The sequence below is a fragment of the Podarcis tiliguerta genome (genome assembly GCF_965153285.1).
Source record: "Podarcis tiliguerta genome assembly, chromosome: 1".
In the NCBI taxonomy this organism is placed as follows: domain Eukaryota; kingdom Metazoa; phylum Chordata; class Lepidosauria; order Squamata; family Lacertidae; genus Podarcis; species Podarcis tiliguerta.
The window spans coordinates 71,563,281-71,585,102 of NC_139534.1; the positions used below are offsets into that span (position 1 = coordinate 71,563,281).

The 21,822-nt window shown below is 40.7% G+C and overlaps 1 protein-coding gene across 1 annotated transcript in view; it reads right to left on the reverse strand.

Moving 5' to 3' along the window:
• The window catches only part of QSER1 (glutamine and serine rich 1), a 36,798-nt gene that overhangs the window by 10,806 nt on the left and 4,170 nt on the right, over positions 1–21,822 (reverse strand). Inside the window, exons 2-7 of the mRNA XM_083439295.1 lie at positions 11,868–11,971; positions 10,957–11,118; positions 5,277–8,936; positions 3,837–4,108; positions 2,373–2,489; positions 785–918 (exon numbers count right to left, since the gene is read on the reverse strand). Coding sequence (XP_083295421.1) covers positions 785–918; positions 2,373–2,489; positions 3,837–4,108; positions 5,277–8,936; positions 10,957–11,118; positions 11,868–11,971 — 4,449 coding nt within the window. The remainder of the gene's footprint in view (positions 1–784; positions 919–2,372; positions 2,490–3,836; positions 4,109–5,276; positions 8,937–10,956; positions 11,119–11,867; positions 11,972–21,822) is intronic.

A 21,822-nucleotide genomic window follows, 5' to 3' on the forward strand; every position in this document is an offset into this window, starting at 1 on the left:
CCAAAGAATGACACTAATCTGAAAAATATTGGCTGGGGAAAAATGTATCTATGAACAACATCACACAACTATGGTTTAGAGCACTGCCAATGGGCTGCAGAGAGTCTTAGGGTCATGAGCTCATCATAATTCAATTTGTAATTCAATTCAGTCGTAAGGCAGCTTACAACATGAAAAGATTCACATAATTATAAACATAAGTAGTCATAAACAATAAACAAAGCACCTCAAAAAGCATCCAACCATAATAAACCATAAGATCCAAAAATTATTAGCAATAACAGCAACAACCCCCCCCCCAAGCAATACTCCAACCCCAGAGTCTCTTCAGCAGCCTCAGCTTTCGTAGCTAGAGTCTGTCAGGGCCCCTCCTTCCCAAACCAGGTGGAAAAAGGCTAGTAAAACAGGGAGCAGGTCTTCCAGGAGTCAAAGCCAAGATGCTCCCGTTCTGTTCTCCATTGTACACAAGGAGAGTGAAAGTTCCATATTTTCTTTTACCTAAACCTCAGTTCCCAAAGTTTGTACATAATGGGAAATAATGGTTCAGTCAAAAGTGAGTGAAGATACTTTCCCTCCTCCCTCCTCTTATACACGGAAGAGAACTATGCATGCCCAAAGAGTGTAATTACGCAAACCAGTCCATGTTTTCAGTCTATTCTATTTGTTGCAACTACAAATAAATATTATGGATGTCTGCTGTAAAAAAATACAAAAATATTTCTATTAAAATCTACAAATGTTAAAGCTTTTCTATTTGACACTTTATTTTATCAAAATAAAATACCTTGCAGACGGCACAGGCTTATTTCTGGGTCTCTTGGAACACACTCTGACATACTCTTTCTTGTTTGTATTTTCTATAAACTTCACGTACACTCTTTTGTACTTTGATTTCGCATCTCCAAAATACCCAAGATACTGCAACGAGAAAAAACGCAAACATAGTACATGCAGATTCTTGCACTCAATTTTGTACAGGGTAATTTATATTTAAGTTTAAATAATAGGTTGTGTCCAGATATAAGTGTGAGCACAAGGCATCTATCCCTCCTGAGGGTCCTCCAGGAAAGGGCTGGGATGCAACATGGGGGAGTTGAAGTAGGTGGGAACTAAGCCCAAGAGAGGCAGTGTAATAATGCACAGCCCCCCCCCCCCAAGCTAACACTATATTAGGCTGCATCAACAGAAATATAGTGTCCTGATCAAGGGCACTATTCTGCCTTGGTCAGACCACACCTGGAATACTGTGTCCAATTCTGGGAACCACAATTTAAGCAGGATATTGACCAGCAAGAACATATGCAGAGGAGGGCAACCAAGATGATCAAGGGTCTGGAAGCCATGCCTATTTTATTTATTTATATTAAATTTGTATACCGCCTTTCATCTGTAGATATCAGGGTGGTTCAGAAGATAAAAAAATACAATATGAGGAATGGTTGAGGAAAATGGGTATGTTTAGCTGGTTTAGCTGGTAAAGAAGAGAGTGAGAGAAGATATCATAGCCATCTTCAAATATCCAAAGAGGGGAAAAGCTTGTTTCCTCCTGCTCCAGAGGCTAGGACCCAAACTAATGGATTTAGGAGATTCTGACTAAACATCAGGAAAATGTTTGATGGTAAGAGCTGTTGGACAGTGGAACAGATTCCCGCAAGAGGAGATGGACTCTTCTCCTTTGGAGGTTTTTAAGCAGAGACTGGATGGCCATCTGTCCTGCATGATCTAGTTGAGATTCCTGCATTGCAGGGAGTTGGACTAGCTGTTCCTCGGGATCCCCTCCAATGCTATGGAGTTTTCACTTGTGAAAAGTTTTGATGCAACCAAATAAATAGAGTTAAGCTTATCACACACACTCCAAGTTAAAAGAACCAGCACATGAAACTTAGATCATGTATTCATCACTAAGTAAGAAGAATGTCTAATAGGTTACTCTTTTATAAGCACATCCTTTAGCCTGAAGGTTTCGGTAGAATTCAACACACCAGTTTAGCTCAAAGGCACAAAATATGTAATGTGCCTGGCCTATGTTTCTGAAGCTTAAGGCATTAGGTGCTCATTTACAGTTGGGAGAATTAGAATCCTTCAGTGGGGGAATAAAAGACCCAGTGGCCTTTCAAGTGGTTTCTGATTATTACAGTTAGTAACCACACATTACCTGATTTGCACGTCACAGCAGGTTATGGCTGCCATGAACAAGGAGTGGAGCAAGCAATGAATGGCTGGGAAGGGGAGAAGGAGGAGGTGGCAGCAGCAGGAACACTCCTTTCTGCCACCCGTGGTCTATGAAAGAACTTCTATTATCATAGTGACTACAATGCCACAGGGTTCTTTGTTGCTGAGTACCAAGATTAATGTGGAATCCTTGTACGTACACTGTTAGTAGCTGTGAACTCTCTCTGCCCATCTCGCACTTCAGGAACAAACTTCTGCAACAAAGCTTTTTGAACCTTCCAGATGGCTGGAGGCTCCGTTCCTGTTTTTAAAGCAACCTGCAAGGGAAAAAAGAAAATAAAAGCAACCATTTCAATTAGTTTTATGCAGCTGAAGTGATTAGTTCCAACTGCACCCTACCTTCATGAGTTTGTATATTTTACACAGCATTTTATGTTTTCCACAGCAGCTCCCAACACATTACTGTAATGACTGCAATTGCCACTTGAAGGTCAAACTGAAGGGTGTGGGCCTTCCCAAGCATATAAATTAAGACCTTTGGCCCTCAAAATATTGCTAGACTACAACTCCCATCATCCCTATTGACTATGCTGGCTGGGGCCAATGGGAATGGGAGACCAACAGCATCTAATAGGCCACAGCAGGTTTGCCACCCCTGGTATACAGGAACATAATACTTCTCATGGGAAAACCCAGCACTACATCCACTGCACCACACTACCACAAGCCCCTCTTCCATTATTTTGAAGTCGTGACAACTAAACAGCAAATGGAAATATCTCATATTTGTGATACTTCCAGTGAACTACCCTGAGACCTACGGGTATAGGGCGGTATATAAATTCAATAAAATAAAATAAAAACAGACACACCTCCCCCCCCCAATTTAACGTTTTAATAAGGCCATTTGAAAATGCTCTAAAATTATATAGAACTATCAAAACCCAACCAAACAGTATTTACTGCAGATCTGAATACAGCAGAATGTCAGGTTACATTACCCTTGGGTAACGTAAACTTCAGGTTGCGAAAGCAGCAAACCCAGAAGTGTTTTGCCACTCGCGCATGCGCAGAAGCGGTCTCTCTGATTGTGAAAACTTCAGGATACGGCTGGACCTCTGAAATGTATCCTGTTCGCAACCGGAGGTACCAGTATACAAGTAAATGACAATGAGAATTGTCGTATCTGACCCAGAGATGATATTGAGTTAACAAGTTGTTTTGAGGGTGGGCTGCTGTTTTCTTCCTTGTTTTTAAGAGAGTGATGGGCACAACTATAGCCTGTCAGCTCAGGCATCACTCAAAACTAATCACCTCAAACCCACTGAAACTATAGTTTCCACTTCTGGTTTAATGGCCAATTTCAAACCATGGTCTATCAACTTAGATATCAAGCAAAACCAGTTGAATTTCCTAAACAATGTTTTAGTAGGATCTCAATGTGTCTCCATGTAACAAGCAATCATAAGATTGAAAAGTAATACATATACATTTATAAACGCTAGTCCCTTGTTATCAGAAAAGATTTGTACATATTTAGTGTAAAGTACCAAAAATATCAAAGCTACAAGATACCAAGAAAAGGAGATAAAATTACACATGGCAGGAAATACTCTTTGATCAGTGTGTTCTCTTAAATTGCTCAAAGCAAAATTATTGATTACCTTTAGTAATTCTATATCTTCAATCTTCACTACAAATTCATCACGTTCTCTGTACACGCCCTCGCCTCCACTTTCTCCGTCGTCGTCCTCAATATATCCTTCTATTGCAGCAGTTGCCTGTGTTTTTGCTAAGTGTTCTGTAAGAACTCTGCCCATCTCATGTTGCACTAAACACATTTTCACCTGAGAATCTGCCACAGAACTAGTTGTTTCAGAAGATTCCTTCCTTACGACAGTATTGGTGGTGGCATTAGATAAAGTCTTGATGATTTCTGAAGTAAAAAACCAAGCATTTTTTCATATTTCAATTAACGACTGTTTTCAGCTTATAGTAAGCCACTTAAAAATTGTTCCCGAGTAGAACAAAATGCTAGTTCCACTGATGACATTAGAAGGATCCCCTATCTGAAATCCTAGGCTACTGTATGTCTAACATATTTACTTTTCATTAAAAATTAGTGCAGCATATTAGAAAAAGACTAAAGCTTCAACACCATCCCCAAAAAGAAATCAAGGCACCCTCAAATTTGAAAGGTTTGCTGCTTTGAACTACATATGGAAGAAACTGGATCCTCAGGGTGCTAAAAGGGAATGCAAACAGACAAGACCACACCCATCTTTTAATATGTATGATAAATGTATTGCGGTAAATCTAAGGTGGACTGGGATTTTTCAAAGTTGAATTTGTCTCTTAACACACGATCAAGAGCTTAGCTTTGTGGAGGCACTTTCAAAGGTAAGACTTGGACACAAAATATTCATCCTAAAATAAAAAGGACAGTTACTTAATAAAAAGGACAGATAATTGAATTATTTATCTTGTGCTGCAGAGGATATGGCTCATTGTGTTACTGTTTATACACCGTGAATAGGGAAAATAAACTTTTTTATAAAAAGAAGCTTAGGCATTAAAATGACCCTTAAGAAGAGAATGATTGTGTAAAGTCACATAAATATATTACAACATTTTTAAGCTTTCAGAATGAATTTATATCAAACCAAATTAAATCAGGCCTATAGGTTGTATCCAACGCAGCTTACACTGCAGACTTCTGTGCATAAAAACATACCTTCCTCTTCTGGCTTCTCCAGCCCCTGTGCTGGAGAAATCTTATCCAGAGGGGTGGAGGATCCTCTAGAACAGAGTTTGGGGTTGTGTGGTGGGAGGAAGCACTGTTGCATGAGTGCACAGCACTGGACCAAAACCACTGTTTCCCAATACAGGTAGTGGAATGTGACAACACTTACAACCATTTTCAAGAAAGCTAAATATCCAAGTATATTTTCACCTGTCAGGATCCTGCTCTGCCTAAATAACAGTGAAATATAGATATCTGTCTACAGCATTTGGGATAAGCAAGAGCGAATCATTTGAATCTCTTACTTAAGTTATTTTAAAACCAGATCCACATATCCAATTGTGAACAGAATAATCTTTACCTGATTTTTTCTTTTTATCAGAAGCATCGTCCAAAGTTGACAATGCAGAAGTGATGCACTTTTGAAGATCCTGGTTAGCCCCTACAGAATCTTCATCAGAAGAAAACGATGGCAATGCTTCCGAATTTTTCTTCAGTTCTTCATCACCCTTTCTGTTTGAACATTCAGTGCTGCTCTCAAGTGAGGCAGAAGGTGCTGCTGCTGCAGCCATGTGAGGTTTTGAAAGCGGATGTGGACAAGGTGCTCTAACAACAGGGGTAACAGGTCTCCGCACACGACTAGGAACACGCACAGCAGGAGCTGAAAACTGCTGCCTGGGTCCACCTTTTAAGAAATCTAAAAAAGATGCAATGAATCCTGTTCTGACTTCTGGCTGTTTTTCTTCCACCTCTTTTATTTTCTGCCTCATTTTCTCTTGATGTTGGTAAGTTTCATGGCAGCTTTCAGCAGCAGGGGAATATGGCAAGGCAGCATCAGTTCCTCTTGAATTCTGACGTTTGCACTGTCCACTTCGCTTCAATTGCTTCTGGTGCACGCCATCTTCGTTGGCATTTTTAAGCTGGTTTTGCCCCCTGTCCTTTTGCTTCTGAAGTTCCTCTTGCGATAAATCTTGGCTCTTGCCTTCAGCTCTGCTGCCATTTTCATCACCTGGTTGTTGCATAGATATTGGCTGCAGTGGAACTTTAGTTTTGCTTCCTGTCACAGTGTTGTCACTTTCCATGTTAAAAACACCATGGGGTGCGGCACTCTCATTTCGAGCCCTACCACTTAAAACAAGATCTATATCTTTTACATTTATTGTACTATCCATATGAATACCGTTTTTATCTTCACATTCATTACCAATGCCAGACTGCTGCTTAACTAAGCCAGGAACCTGTTCATGCCTCTGTTCAAGCTCTGAGGTAGCAACTCTAGTAGGAATGCTGTGGTCAGGAGTCTCAAGGTGTTGTTGCTCAAGGCTCCTATTTTTTGGCTGCATTGTAGGCACTGCTGTTAGGTTCAGCGTAACCTGGCCTCCATTTAAAGAAACACTGTTTATGTTCAGTGGCTTTCCAACAACAGTTGATGAGTTGTTGAAGCTAGAAGTCACATGTCTGACATCCATTGCCTGGAACTGAGACTTAGAATTGTCCCCATTTTCAACTGACTGGATATTTTCTTCATTAGCCGCAGATTTGGCAAATTCAGAAGTTGTTCCTACACAAGCTGCAGCTGTTGCTGCCAAGATATCTTCCACATTAGACAGTATATTCCTCTCATCGTTGAGAAGCATAGACTCTGGAAAACATACAGAACTAAGGGAAACAAACTGATTCTTAGATTCATGATCTGGCCGCACAAAATTCTCTTTCAATGTCAAGTGCTGCTGTAGTGGCTTTGATGGTTCAGACATGTTCATTTTCATAACTTCAGAGTTCTGAGAATGAAGCTGCTGCTGAGAATGTCCTCCATTACTCTGAATCATATGACCATCTATGTGAAGGAATGGGTGAGTCACCTGCTGAGAACCCTGAAGGCGCTGCTGGACTTGAGAAGAACCTTTCGTGTGGCCCAAGCCAGATTGTAGTATTGACTGCTGAAGCATTTGCAAATCACAGGCAGATTCTAGAAGTGCCTGTGCACCAGGCAAACACAGCTGCTGGCCATGTCTTATGGCTTGACTGTGAAGCTGTGGTGGCGTGCTCATGACTTGGCCCTGTTGCTCTGATGCTTTCGCTTCATGTACTTTATGCAGAAGAGAATGCTGCTGGCTGAGTTCTTTAGAATCCACATTTACTTGGGTTGTTGGCAATAAATTAGCTGCCTTTTTAATATCATGGCTTCCTACGTTAGTGATATGGCCAATTTGCTGGGTGAGCTGTGCCACAGAACTAACCATTCTTTCGTCTTTTTTTGATCCCTGAAAAGTAAGCCCAACAACTTGATCTTCAAGACGGGAGTTACTCCTGATTACACTTTGAGAATACCTATTATCTGCTTTGGAAACTTTGTAATTTGTATCCTGAGCATTAACTTCATCATCAGTTAGCCTCTGAGTAGAGGAATCCAAAGATGTTTGCTGTTGCAATGCCTGCATATCTTGCATTGGGAACTGTTCATCTTGCTTACACGTTTGATATAAGTTAGGGTCAGATTCCCTTTTGATGTATAACTTAGTATCTGAGGAAGACCTGTTGTTCTGCAATGCCTGTGAATGAGCTGGCATTGCAAAAGAAGTTGACTGGACAACTGGCAAAAACTTTTGAGACTGTGGAGAAGATGGCTCTTGTGCCTGAGAATGTAAAGAAATATAGTTCTGGGGAGGGCTCGAGGCTGACAAGTTCTGAACATGTGGAGAAGAATATGGAAGAGATGGTGACGTTAATGTTAAAGGTTGCCCTGTTGTGTATGTTTCTGAAGGACTAACCACTGACAAAACCTGTGATTGAGATGAATAGTTACCTTGGGATCTGCTAATGGTTGACAAACCCTGAGAATGACTAGAAGAGTAATTTTGAGATTGGCTGACTGAAGAAAGATCCGTTTGCCCAGAGTAATTGCCATTTGAAATTGAACTTAATACCTGTTGATCAGAAGAATAGCTTAGTGTCTGGCTATCTGAAGTAATTGCCTGTGATTGTCCAGGAAAAGCAAGTGTTTTGTACAGTGGTGGCAGCTTCTCAACCTTGATGGCTGAGAATACCTGTGCATGACTGACCGGTGGCACATTCTGCGATTGCGTTGAAACATAGTTTTGTGATTGGCTTACTGACAAGAGGCTTGGAAGCTGTGCTGTAGAATAGATTTGTGCTTGACCTGCTATTACAGAATTCTGGCTCTGTGCAGTTTTGGAAAAGCTTTGTGTCTGCACAGTAGGGGCAATGCTTTGTGGCTTAGGAGTCTTTGTTGATCTTGGTGGCTGCTTCGTAGAGCAGTGTTTTGCTTTTGCAGTAGAAACAGATGGAAAACCAGGTGATGGAATCGCTGATGTGTATGACTGAGCAAGTTCTACTGAAACTTGAGAGGTCTTCTGCTGGGGTCTCCCATTGCTCACCTGAGTAGAATCATCGACTGGGCTACAAGACAGGGAAGACTGACGGGATGTATCCTGAAAATCATTTCCACTTGCACTTGATAAATAGTTGTGTAAGGAATGCTGTGAACCAGTCAGTTGTGCCTGAACAGACTGTGTGCTCGAAGGCCGCTGATGGTGCTTAATAACACTACATTCTCGCTGCAGGGCTCTTTCAATTGAGGCAGTGGAACCAGTAAACAGAGGTGAACTATATACTTGTGGAGCCTGCTGAGCTCCTCCAAGTGATGAAGGCAACAAACTGAACTGTGGCTGCAAGAGATGGGGTGCGGACTCTTGAGCAGAGCGATATGTTGAAGATTGTGGTGGTATGCTGGTACTTAACACAGAACCGCCCAGGCGCTCAAAGGCCAGCGCTGTGGGAACTGTGCTCTGGGATGTCTTGATCTGCAATAAAGGGTCATGAGCACTAAGAAGGCCATTTGATGTCGGACTGAAAGTTGCATCTTGAAGTGTTAGAGAAGGAGTAGCAGCAAAGTTTCTACTGCTGAAAGTGTTAGGATGCTGATAGGCTGAAGTTGGTGGAAACGTCCCAGAAGCTGGCAAGGCTCCAGTAACAAAAAGCTCGGTTGATGAATGCATGCCTGTTTTAAAAAAAGGGAAAAAAGACACTGATAAAAAAGGGAAGTGACTACTCAATAGTGAAATAAGAACATACGTAACCATTTTTTCCCATCTTGGACCTAATAAGAATTATTTAACCACTGCATTTGGAACCAGACAAAACTTATATTTTATTAATATAAAAGAGGATGGTGAAATCATTTGTCTTCCTGGAATTTGTTTTGGGTAGCCTCTGCTATCCTGCTTATATGGTGGCAACTGAGGAACAAGTGCCTGCAAACTAAACCTAATCCATATAAGATTAACGTATTACTGTGCAATAAATGTGGCAAACTGAAAGAGGTTATAGAGCTTGTTTTTGGTAAGAGTGTTCTCTGGATCAGGAGCACTGTGTGGGGGGGGGTGTTTCTTGATCTGATGCTTTCCCTGGCTATTCAAGTGGTGCAGTGGCAATAAGCACTTTTTTTTAAACCAGATCCACTGTTGATCCAATTAAAAGTATTTTCTGGAGAAATCAGTACTGTCTTAGTTATCCACATGCTAGCACCTCCAGGCCAGACTGTTGTAAAGCTTTCTATGTGAGGCTGCCTTTAATGACAGTTCAGAAACTACAAATGGTCTAAAAGAAGGAATCCAGAATGTTATGTAGGACACACGACGTTGGAGTGTATTATTCTAATTATGCATCAACCATATTTGCTGACCGTTTCAAGATTCAATTTAAATTGCTTGTTTAATCTTTAAAGCTCTAAAAATATTGGAGCCATGTTAATTTAGGGTCCACTGCTCCCAGCTGAGCCTGTTTGTCACTTGAGATCTGTATCTGAGGCTCTCATGGTCCCACCCTTATGTGACATTATGCTAAATTAACAGGAAGGTTCTTGAGACAGAGGCTTTCCAATAGAGGCACCGAGACTGTGAAATGCTCCCTGCCCCCTTGAAATACATTGGGATTCCTCTTTTAAATTTTACTGTGCCAATTTGTTGTATTTTAAAAATGTTCTAATCTACTACTTTTATTACTTCTTATTGTGTTACTATTATTTATTTTATGTTGGAGAAATACAAATAACTTTATTAAAATAGCCACCAATATATTCAATTTAAAACTACACTGAAGTCAATACGAACTACTTGTATTCTATTTAGGATCAGTTTGCGAAACTCTCCCACCGCTATAAAAAATCGGCCCAATTTCAAAGAATGTTTCATTTCAAAGAATGTCACAACTGATTTAATATAACTAATCTTGAATTCAGGACCTCTTTCAAGAGAACAATATGCCAGGACTTTTGTTTTAGCTAAATGCCTTAGATGTGACTTGTGACACTTATACAACATATTCTTGTCTACTTTTATGGTTTTTATGTGTTTTATCAACATATAGTTAAATGACACTAGGTCTTTCGGAGTTTCTGATGTGCTTCTTATTACCATGCAAGTTCTTCAATAAATACAATATTGTATTTATACATTATTGTTCACAGGGGAGAGAGACTGCAACCATGAAGGTCCCTGCTAACAAGTGTGCAACTATGTTAGCAAGCCACTGATTTTTTGCTAGGTTTTTGCAATGCAAACTTATAGGTCGAAGACATCAAGGACTTCTGACTGCATACGGACACACCATCAGCCCTGAGAGCCCACATGCTAAACTGACCCAGGACTAATATTTTCATAGAAGTTCAATTACCAGTTTTGTCCTGCAAGGAAGTTAGACCAGTTTTGCAGGAAGATACCCAACGTTAAGTGTTTATAACTGGATTATATACTGATTAAAGAGCAATACCTAGATACAAATAGCAGTTAGGCACAAATGCAGTACCTTTTGAAGCAAATATGGTTGTCAAAATAGATGTTCATTAAAGACTTAAAACACTTAAAATGAAAATATTTCCCTAGAAATGCAAAACAAAATGGGGAAAAATTAAAAACAAACATTCTCTCTTAATTTCTCTATGATACTAATATTTCATATATTTATTTACTTATCTATAGAGAAACAACAGACTTAAGTTCTGAAAATTAGGAAAATGTCACCTGGCTGCCATGTTGGAGCTCTGAACTGTGGCAAGAGAGTAGTTCCTGAAGAAACAGCCTGAGCATTGCGGGATTCAATTGCAGAGAGAAAATTCATAACTGATGTATCTTTAGTGTTGTTATTGCTGCTGTGCATAGTGTTATCAAAAATCCCAGAAAGGCCTGGAACAAACAAATCACATATGAGTCTGAGCACAAAAAACTACACATTACACAATATGCTGCACGTTTAAGTGTGCAGCCATACATTCAATGGACATGTAACTCAACCATAAGACTTGCTGGCTAATCTTCGGTAAATTATGATCTCTCAGTCAAACAAGGAATTAATGGGGGACGAAAGACAGAAGAATGTACTGAGATACTGGGATAATGGAAGTGGAGATTATCTAAATAAACTTCAAATGTATGTGAATTGTAGCACCATCAGTTTCAACATAAATTATATGCTCATCTTTTAACTCGCATTTTTTTAAGATTGAACAGCCCACATGAACAGCCCTTGACATCTAAATGTAATTAGCATAAGAAGAGTGAGCAGATTATCTGTAGCTGTGCCTTTAAAATAGCTGTACATTTCACTCTCCTTCCAAAAAAGGTTTACTCTTCAGAAATGTGAAAGCTAGTCATGCAGGTAAGGTGGTGACAGGGCAACAGAAATTACTTAAAACATTAATTTATGAAATGTTTTTAAAAAACTAAGTGACTAGTAATTTTTATTTGATGAAGTGCATAATAGCACTACCAGGATAGTGCAAATGATAATGCACATTGCTCAAAACATTCTCCTTTATCTATCCCTTATGAGCATCTAAGTCAACTGCTAGAAGTATGCTAGAAACTTATAACTGATTTTATACAAAACTGAGAAACATATTCATTTAAACTGAAGATTCACAGAGAATTATTACCGGCGGGTAGGGAAGTAGTGGCGTATGCAGGAAGCTGGTGGGAAGTTGTATATGTTTGCCTGTGAAAATCTGTTTCGGATGAATGCCCTCCTCCATAGCTTAAACTGGGGGGAAAGTAAAAGTTATAACACGTAAAATTAGTGAAAACAACAACATGACAACGATAAGTCTGACAATCACATAAAAAGGGATAAAGCAAAATAACCTCAAAAGAACATGAACTTTAGCGGTTCAGGAGTTACTGATCTGTAGTAGTGCCAATTCTTTACACAACTTTGCATCAACAAACTGATCCAAGAAAGCTGCTTTAGATTACCAAACCAACAAAATAACTTTTAAAAACATTAACATATCAAAACAGAGATTTGTTTCCTTGACTTATTTTATTTCTTCCTAGACACATATGGGCAGTATCCATAGCTATATTTTTGGATTAAAGTTGTCTTGAGTTCTGGAGACCTCAATCACATAAAATGTTTGCAGAGCTTCTCCGAGTTCAAATAAAATTATAAAATGTGTGCAGGATAGGGCAGCGTGTGTGGTTTTGAAATTTGGGGAGGGTTTTTCTTTTTTGAATTTGCTTGCTTGATGTTCTCCTTGGGAGGGCTGTGCCCCAGAAGCCCAACTCCCACTGCTTAAGCTCCCCCCCCCTCCACTAACCTTGAAGACTGGGTAGGTTGAAGAAGGGTGATGGTCTCCACATTTGTTTTGAATGCCTCTAAAGTGCAGTGCAACTGCAAGAGGATCCTTGCTTTCCCCCTCCAATTCCAAGGTTGGGGAAGAGGTCAAGGATCCACCACACTTGCCAGAGCACAGTGGCCCCCTTGACACTGATATGAACCTCTTCCACATTTCCCTTCACGATTGTCTGGCCTCCCCCACGTCAGAGGTGAAACAAACAAGAGGAAGTGGTGACTATGCACAGGGTAAACGTAAAGGTAAAGTCGTGGACGACTCTGGGGTTGTGGTGCTCATCTCGCTTTACTGGCCAAGGGAACAGGTGTACAGCTTCTGGATCATGTGGCCAGCATGACTAAGCAGCTTCTGGCAAACCAGAGAAGCACACGGAAACGCCGTTTACCTTCCCACCGGAGCGGTACCTATTTATCTACTTGCACTTTGATGTGCTTTCAAACTGCTAGGTGGGCAGGAGCAGGGACTGAGCAAGGGGAGCTCACCCTGTCACGGGGATTCGAACTGCCGACCTTCTTATTGGCAAGCCCTATGCTCTGTGGTTTAGACCACAGTGCCACCCACGTCCCTATGCACAGAGTAGGTTCCTGTTAAGAAATGCAAACATGAAAATATACCAGGACAGGTTTGTTTTGGTGGTGGTGGGGACTGCATACCACCACCTGAAAATAATGCTACATGAAAGATGTAATGGTTAGATGTGGGCTGTATGTTGTCCAACCAAAACATAGTACTTACTGAAGAATGATCCTTAGTTCTCAACTTTCAATAGCAATAATTTTAGTGGCAATTAAAAATGTCAAATTCAAATTTGTGTTACAAAGGAGCAAAAGCAGTTATGTTAAGAAAAATACTTAAAGGTAAAGGTAAAGGTACCCCTGCCCGTACGGGCCAGTCTTGCCAGACTCTAGGGTTGTGCGCTCATCTCACTCTAGAGGCCGGGATCCAGCGCTGTCCGCAGACACTTCCGGGTCACGTGGTCAGCGTGACAAGGCTGCATCTGGCGAGCCAGAGCCGCACACAGAAACGCCGTTTACCTTCCCGCCAGTAAGCGGTCCCTATTTATCTACTTGCACCTGGGGGTGCTTTCGAACTGCTAGGTTGGCAGGCACTGGGACCGAGCAACGGGAGTGCACCCCTCCGTGGGGATTCGAACCGCCGACCTTTCGATCGGCAAGCCCTAGGTGCTGAGGCTTTTACCCACAGCGCCACCCGCGTCCCCAAGAAAAATACTTAAGTTTCTTTAAAAATCTGTTACAATTTGAATGTAACCATAAATAAGGTACGTTTAATGTGAAATGTTATTATTGATATATTAGTGTGGCAGAAACATGCATGTCATATAAAAGAAAAGGAGCTATTATAAACTATGCAGTATCTTTTGCTTTTGACACCAGTACTGAGCTACTGGAATCACTCTACTTTGAAAATCTATACTGTACTAAAAGACACATATTGGACTATTATGCACATCTTAAACAAGTACTTAGTCATTCTTCTACTTTATGCACAATTTGAAAAAATACAAATTTAGTATTTTTCCACTTCCTTTAGGTGCTGCCTAACTAATGTTTAACAATAAACAAGAGAATGTTATGGGAACCTCCAAATGTTAGAAGGGTCAAAACCACATTATTATTAAAATAACATGTACTTTGCAAGAAAGAGCTAACAGAATTGCACCAGCATCTCAACTTGCGTTCTTTCTCAAAACTATTGTACTCCACAAAACTTATACTGTATTTCCAGTAAACATTTGGAGCACCTATATGCAAACAACCAAAACAAGAGAACATAAACACCTTCACCAATGGAAGGAGCAACTTCCATCCTCAATGAATGAATGCGAAGGCTTGAGCAGAGAACCTATGAGACTCTGGGCTGCATTGTATACATTACATATTATTTGGCATTATGGACTTGATCTAGAGTTGTGTGAATTTTAACTGTTCTGGGAAATGAGACTGCATCTTCCTCTCAACTGTGGCCACTAAAAATCCCCAGCAAATGCTTGTGTTGCGGCACAGATATCTGCAATGGGAAGAGGAATCTGAAAACCAGGCAGAGGCAGGTGGCAGAAGCATCACGTAAGTAAATCTACATTTAAATAAGATACTATTTTTGAAAACTTTTTAAAAATTAGTCATCTCTTTTACATCCCCACTCTTTACATCAGCTAATAAAACTAAGAAATCCAAAGCAGACACACCCTTAAGAAAAATCTACATTCTCATGTCAGGAATCTGCTGAATTTGAGAGTTAGTTCAGTTACAAAAATGATACAAGAGGCGGCGGCGGGGGGGGGGGCGCAGCCTACAGAGGCATTAACCTGCAGAGCAAACCAACAGTAAAAAAAGAGCAAAAGTTCTGCAGCATGAAGCCTCCAGTGGCCTTTTTTTTTTTTTGAGAGAGAGAGGGAGAGAATTGTTGGGCTGCTGTTAGGAAGAAAGTTTATGTAGAAGCCCCCTATAGAGTGCTACCTCTGGTTGCCTGTTTGCAACATGAAAAGAGCGCAACCTGCAGCGGCGCGTCTGCGCATGCGCAGGTCACGATTCACCACTTCTGTGAATGCACGTCATTTTGCGCACCTGTGCATGCGGCGAAACCTGGAAGAAACCCTTTCCGGTACTTCCGGGTCGCCGTGGGACGTAACCTGAAAGAACGTAACATGAAGCGGACATAACCAGAGGTATGACTGTACTTCCCTTTCTTACACTGATGGCAACAGAAGCCATTCACATCTAAGAAAAACAAAGGGCTTATGTCACCCATCTGGGTCCGTAAGGAGGCAAGACTCCCCCCGCCCAATTTAATTCTGGATTAGAAAGGAAAAGAACATTTCTCAGCTTCCCTACTCACAATTTGCACCATCTGCCAGCACTCTCCAGACATGTGCTCCTTATTGTCAGTGAGCATCTGAGGAACAACAATGTTCTGAAACTGACATGGATTTGAGGATACCCCCTCAAACTAAAACATTTAACATTCTGGTTAAGAGTGACAGAAGCACTATTATCAATCTAAACCTGAGTTCAATTTTAATTTAAGTAAAGCTACAATCCAAATCATACCAGTTCTCTCTAAGAAAACGAACTTTGGATTGTGCTCCAACTAAGGGAGAGGGAAAAAAGTAACCTTTTGTTTAGCATCACTTGCTGATTGCATTGGTGCTGAAGAGAAGATACGTAACAAAGCCACAGAAAGCTCAGTTGTTAGGTTGACTTGCCTTTCAATAGCCTGAGGGAAGAAAACTCCTGTAAAAAAAGGCATCAGGGCTAACTAAGGGACTGGATAGAAAGTATTATTACAGATATTCCATTAGCCCAGTCCAACTGAAGGCAAGTCATACTGTCATCCAGATTGTTTTTAGTTATGTGAAACCAGGCTAACACAGTATACAATTGTACCTTAGCGCCCAAACGCCTTGGGAGTTGAATGTTCCGACTCCCAAATGATCGAAAACTGGAATTGAGTGTTCCGGTTTTCGAACATTATGTTGGAAGCCAAATGTCCGACGGGGCTTCTGATTGGCTGCAGGAGCTTCCTGCAGCCAATCAGAAGCCACACTTTGGAAGTCGAACATTTTGGAAGTCAAATGGACTTCCAGAATGGATTCTGTTCGACTTCCGAGGTACAACTGTATAGTACATTTGTTCCATCATTTCATGAAGAATTGTATGTATCAGTGACAGTGTACCACCAGGCCACGTGCCTGATATGTCCTGACAAGCTTTTTTAAAGACCCGCCACCCTGCTAAACAAATTTAGCTCTGCCAAACAACATTGGCTTTGGTGGTGCTGAGTTCGCAGCACTCCAGAAACAGGAAGGAGTGTTCTGGTATGTTCCAATGCTTTGCCAGAACTCTTTAAAAAAACAACAACAGATCAGGTCAGATCAAAGTGCTTCTTTCCATTTCTGGCATGTTCTGATCTGCTCTCAATGGCAATGGTTTGTTCAGTGCCATCACTACTCATGGAACTGATGAAGGATAAGACTCGATCTCTCAGGCAGAAGTGGTAGCTGGTTGACTTCATGGGCACCCTCCTTTTCCCAGTCCCTAGTACTCCAGAAGAGCAGCAGTGTGCTCAGAGATTTTTAAAGTACCAGACTCATGGGGAACTAAGGTGATGCTCTCTCCTACTGCCCTCAATCCTTTCCCACCCTGTATGCCTCCAGGAGCTGGCTGTGAGATTTAAAAAGCAGCACTCTTGATGAGCATCATTAATTGGGTGTGTGTTCTTTAAAAGGCAACTGAGAAGGCAGGCAGTATTAAATTAATGGTGAGGGGTAATTGGGAATTCATTTTCAATTCATTTAATTAATTTCAGTTCCTTTATGTCATAGGATTTTGAGCACCTTTGTCATGTGACCCCCATCATGTGGTAACAAAGCAATACAGAACTAAAAAAAGCAGCCAGTTCTTGAACAGAGGTACCACTGTACAGCTTGGCACACATAAGCAGCGTCATGGGAGGTATACTGTACTATGCAGTGGTACCTCGGGCTACGTACTTAATTTGTTCCAGAGGTCAGTTCTTAACCTGAAACTGTTCTTAACCTGAAGACCCCTTTAGCTAATGGGGCCTCTCGCTGCCGCCACGCAACTTCTGTTCTCATCCTGAAGCAAAGTTCTTAACCCGAGGTACTATTTCTGGGTTAGCAGAGTCTGTAACCTGAAGTGTATGTAACCTGAAGCATATATAATCCGAGGTACCACTGTACAGGTGTTTTTGCAAGACAATAAACAAATTCAGCAAAAGGAAAGGAATTGCAAGTTTGGAAAGCCTATCTATAACTGGTTAACAAAGAGTAAAAAAGACAATTGGAAAAGCAGAGAAAGAATCTAGAACCAGTACAGAACTGATACCACTTTTAATGGTACACTTATGTTAATGAACAATTTCAAGAAAAACAACAACACATGGCCAAGAGAAAAAACGTTTTCAAGCAAAATGCCAGCTAAAGGGGTCTTATTCTGTCGCATCTGAAACTGTGCGTATATTCTCCACATCCGCTAGGTAAGTACTAAGATATGGCATTCTGGCAGATTTTGCACTATATAATTTGGAGCAAGTTCACTTAGTTTTCAGCACTTACAATCTGCCCAAAGTACAAATTTTGGATGACCCCACTATCATTATGGGCTATTGCACACAGACAATGGGAACAATGACAGCGCCAAACTTAATTCATATTAGACCTGTTGCCTCTAGCCTTGCAAAAATTAAGTTGGCAAAATCCATCAGGAAATGCCATGATTTATTCTGTAACAATCTGAAAGCTAAGAAGCAAAAAGGCCAAAGGCCCTTAAATATATTTACAAAGTGTCCAGAAGACTAGCAATCTGACACGCGTTTCATGAAGTAGTTGGACGATCTTGATTTTCTCAGCTCCCTTTTTCCTGCAACTCGGTCCCTATTCACCTCTGAGTTCAGGCAACCCTGTCCATGCCGAATATTTTGCATGTTACTAAGGCACAGGAAAGAAACCTCAACAAACAAAACACCAATGTAGTGTTCTGAATAGTGTGTCAAACTTGGACGAGAGGGGCCTGGGGTTGAATGGCACTCTTTTAGCTGAGTCCAGTAACCATCCCTTAGACTAGCATATCTCAAAGGATTGTTGTGAGAATAACCACTTAAGAGACATTGAGTTCCCTGGAAGGAACATGTTAGATAAACCATTAAATAAAATCTCTGAAATAAAATCTAGCTGCCTTATTCACCAGAATCACCAATCTCTGTAGTAAATGCCTGAGACCACTGACAGGAGGAATTCTTGTTTAGAAATAAGGTAAAACCATGCATACAGTGACTTATGTAGCTTCTCCACATATGTGTTTATTATATGATGCACAGCAGGCATATATAATTTTTAATTTACAATTTTAGTTTCTCCTCTCAACTTCACATGGGATGTGAAATTGCTAGAACATACGTAAATACGAGAACTAAGAAGACAGAATCTGTACAAGTCATGCATTCAAAAGCATTTTTTTTTAAAAAAAAGAACAAACAGATGTATTAGCTTGCTCAAAAAACAAACAAAACCAAGATTTCTGGTGACATTTGACTCTGCTCCATTGTCATTCATATGAAGAAACAGCATTTCAAATCTCATCATCCACAAGATCTTGCATGATCAAGTCTGTTTTCTCTGTCTTTTGGATACTAGATTTCAAAATCTGCCAAGCAAAGCTATAAATGACGCCCACTGTACTTTTTTTTAAAACAGACATCTCTGTCTGCACAGCATAACTAGAGTGTGTGACAGAAAAAACAAACATTTACTTATCTTGCAGTCCCAACCATACTGCACAAATGGTAATTTGCATTGTACTTAGAGATCTAGATTCTATGCTTAGTAAGTACAGCAGAACTATTTCTGTCTGTAAATATCAACACCACTAAAAAGCCAAGAAAAAAATTCCCAGGATGTCTTAGGATGTCTCCACAGCCCTTAGGATGTCTTACTCTTTAAGGGCAAGTAACAGAACACAGGTAACCTCAATGTGGCACCAGACCCTGTATCTGCCACACAGAGCTTTGAGGAAATGCTTATGGTGCCTGCTGCATCTACCCAGAGGTTTGATGTTATTTTAATATCAGCATAAGTATCAAATTGTGACCACATCTTGTGTTGCTGATAGGACTCTTAAGTCCAATCCTATGTACATGAATAGTACAATGCAAATAGTAGTAGGCAGCTACTAAAATGCTCTATTATCTCAGGGCACAATAGGTAGTAATGTTCACCACATGTGATATATTTGGATACACAGGAAGTAAATATTGTCTTCTGTGTAAACAAACCAGTATTTCATTGAATTGCCAGCTCTCATAATGTACACCTCTGTCATCTAAATTAAAGAAAGTCAAACTGCTTTAAACTTGAAGCACATTCTCCACAGCTGATTTGCAAAAAACCAAAACCTCACCCAGATCTGATTATCTCCTAGTTACTCTCAGCAGCCAAATCACAGCTGCTTCTCATTATCATCATCACTCCCTTTCTAATATGGGACCTGCCCATGAATGCTAAGCTTTCTCAGGTGTCTTTGGTGAAGGACTTCATTAAAAGATTTTTTAAAGTCTAAGAACACAATGCTGCCTGGATCACCTCTTTCTATAGGTTTGCTGACATTTTCAAAAGAACTCTTGAAAGGTCAGTGAGACAGGAATCACCCTTGCAGAAGCAATGCTGGTTCTCCTTCAGCAAGACTTGTTCTTCTAAATATTAGTTTAAAGGTAAAGTTAAAGGACCCCTGACAGTTAAGTCCAGTTGTGAACGACTCTGGAGTTGTGGCGCTCATATTGCTTTACTGGCCGAGGGAGCCGATGTTTGGCTGCAGACAGCTATTCCAAGTCATGTGGCCAGCATAACTAAGCTGCTTCTGGAGAAACCAGAACAGTGCACGGAAACGCCGTTTAACTTCCTGCCGGAGCAGTACCTATTTATCTACTTGCACTTTGACGTGCTTTCAAACAGCTAGGTTGGCAGGAGCTGGGACTGAGCAACGGGAGCTCACCCCGTCGCGGGGATTCGAACTGCCGACCTTCTGATCGGCAAGCCCTAGGCTCTGTGGTTTAACCCACAGCGCCTAATAATAATATTAGTTTATTCTATTTTTAAAGAATGCTTAGCTGAATTCCCAAGGTTTAAAAAGTATAATAAAACGTCACCAATACCTAACAGGTGCACCCCCCTGCCCACACACACAAAAAAAACCCCAGCTTAAAAAAACACAATCATACTCAGTAGACATGAATGTTGACTCTTACCTGGAAAAGAAAAAATGGAAAACCAGGGGCAATGCAAAAACCAGGGTAGGGGCAAATGGAACAACTTGCCATAAATAATTCAATTCATACCCAGAAATGACAGGAGAGAGCTGGAGAGTCCTCATGGTTCTCATGGGGACCCCACCTGGAGCCCAACGTGGATGTCAGTGAGGACAGAGGAAGCCCCACAGAGACCAGAGGCGCAGTGGGGCTTTGTTTTGTTTACGCTGCTCAGCCTCCCCACTTAACAGCTGGTGGGGGGGGGGGTAGAACAGCTGCTGCTGCTGCTGATCTATGCATCCTCCAGCTGGCCCCAGAGCTTTATTATTATTATTATTATTATTATTATTATTATTATTATTATTTGTACCCCACCCATCTGACTGTGTTTCCCCAGCCACTTTGGGCGGCTTCCAGTGTGTATAAAAAAAGTTTCAATTCCAGTTGCGAGTATTTTTGATATAGTATTTTTGATCTGGATTGGAGAGAGAGTGGCAGAGGGAGCATTTAAAAGGTGTTTAGACAGTGCTCCCCTCTTACATGACTTCACTTATGGGGGGGTTGGAATGTAAACCCAAAATAAGTGGGGAGGTGCTTGTATTAAAAGAATTTTTACAGTCATGTGACTGTCATGTAATGTGAGGTGAGAATATTCTCGAGAATGAGAATAGTCTTGAGAATATTCTCTGCTAGAAAATTCTCTCGGAGAATATTCTCCCCAAACTAAATTCTAATGTAAGAACCAGTTTTACCACCCACATTAAAAAAAATCTAGTAAATAATAAGTGAAGCTGTGATATTAATGAATTTACTTGTATCAAACCTTAACATGCCAATTGTATTTTTTTACTTGTCCTATAACATGTACGCATTCTAACGGAAGAATAAAATATGACCTTATTGTTCCAGTAGTGAAATGGATAACATTATTAGAATTGGACACACCAAGGTGGTTTGAGGTTGGGTGGTTGAGTCATTTAAAGAACTAGAAGATCACTTTGAAAAAGTGATGCCTTTGAGCCCTCTTAAGATGTTTGAGGAGTCAAAAGAATATTCTCGAGAATTTAACATCACTACATTGACCTACAGAACACTGAGGACATAGAGGAAATAAAATATAGAATAACTTGTCTCTCTGGAAAGGCAACCTCTGGTTTCACTTTGAACTCTACAAGCAAGAACTCCTATATTTGTTGTCACATGTTATTTTTGAGGGGTGGGAGGCAGGCATGCAGGCAATCACACCTATGCTAAAATCCTAGATTTCTCTACTCTCTCTTACGAACTGCAGCCACTTTACTCCAGAGAATGAAAAATGGGCCTAATGGAAGCAAAAGCTAGGCACACTGTATTAGTAAACCAGAAGAGACATAGAATGTTAGGGGCGAAGGGGGAAATGAAAAAGCGGGGAGGAATTGCTCAAGTCTCATGCTGCTTATAGGTTATGGAATTGCATGGAATTCGACTGTACAGGATTCAG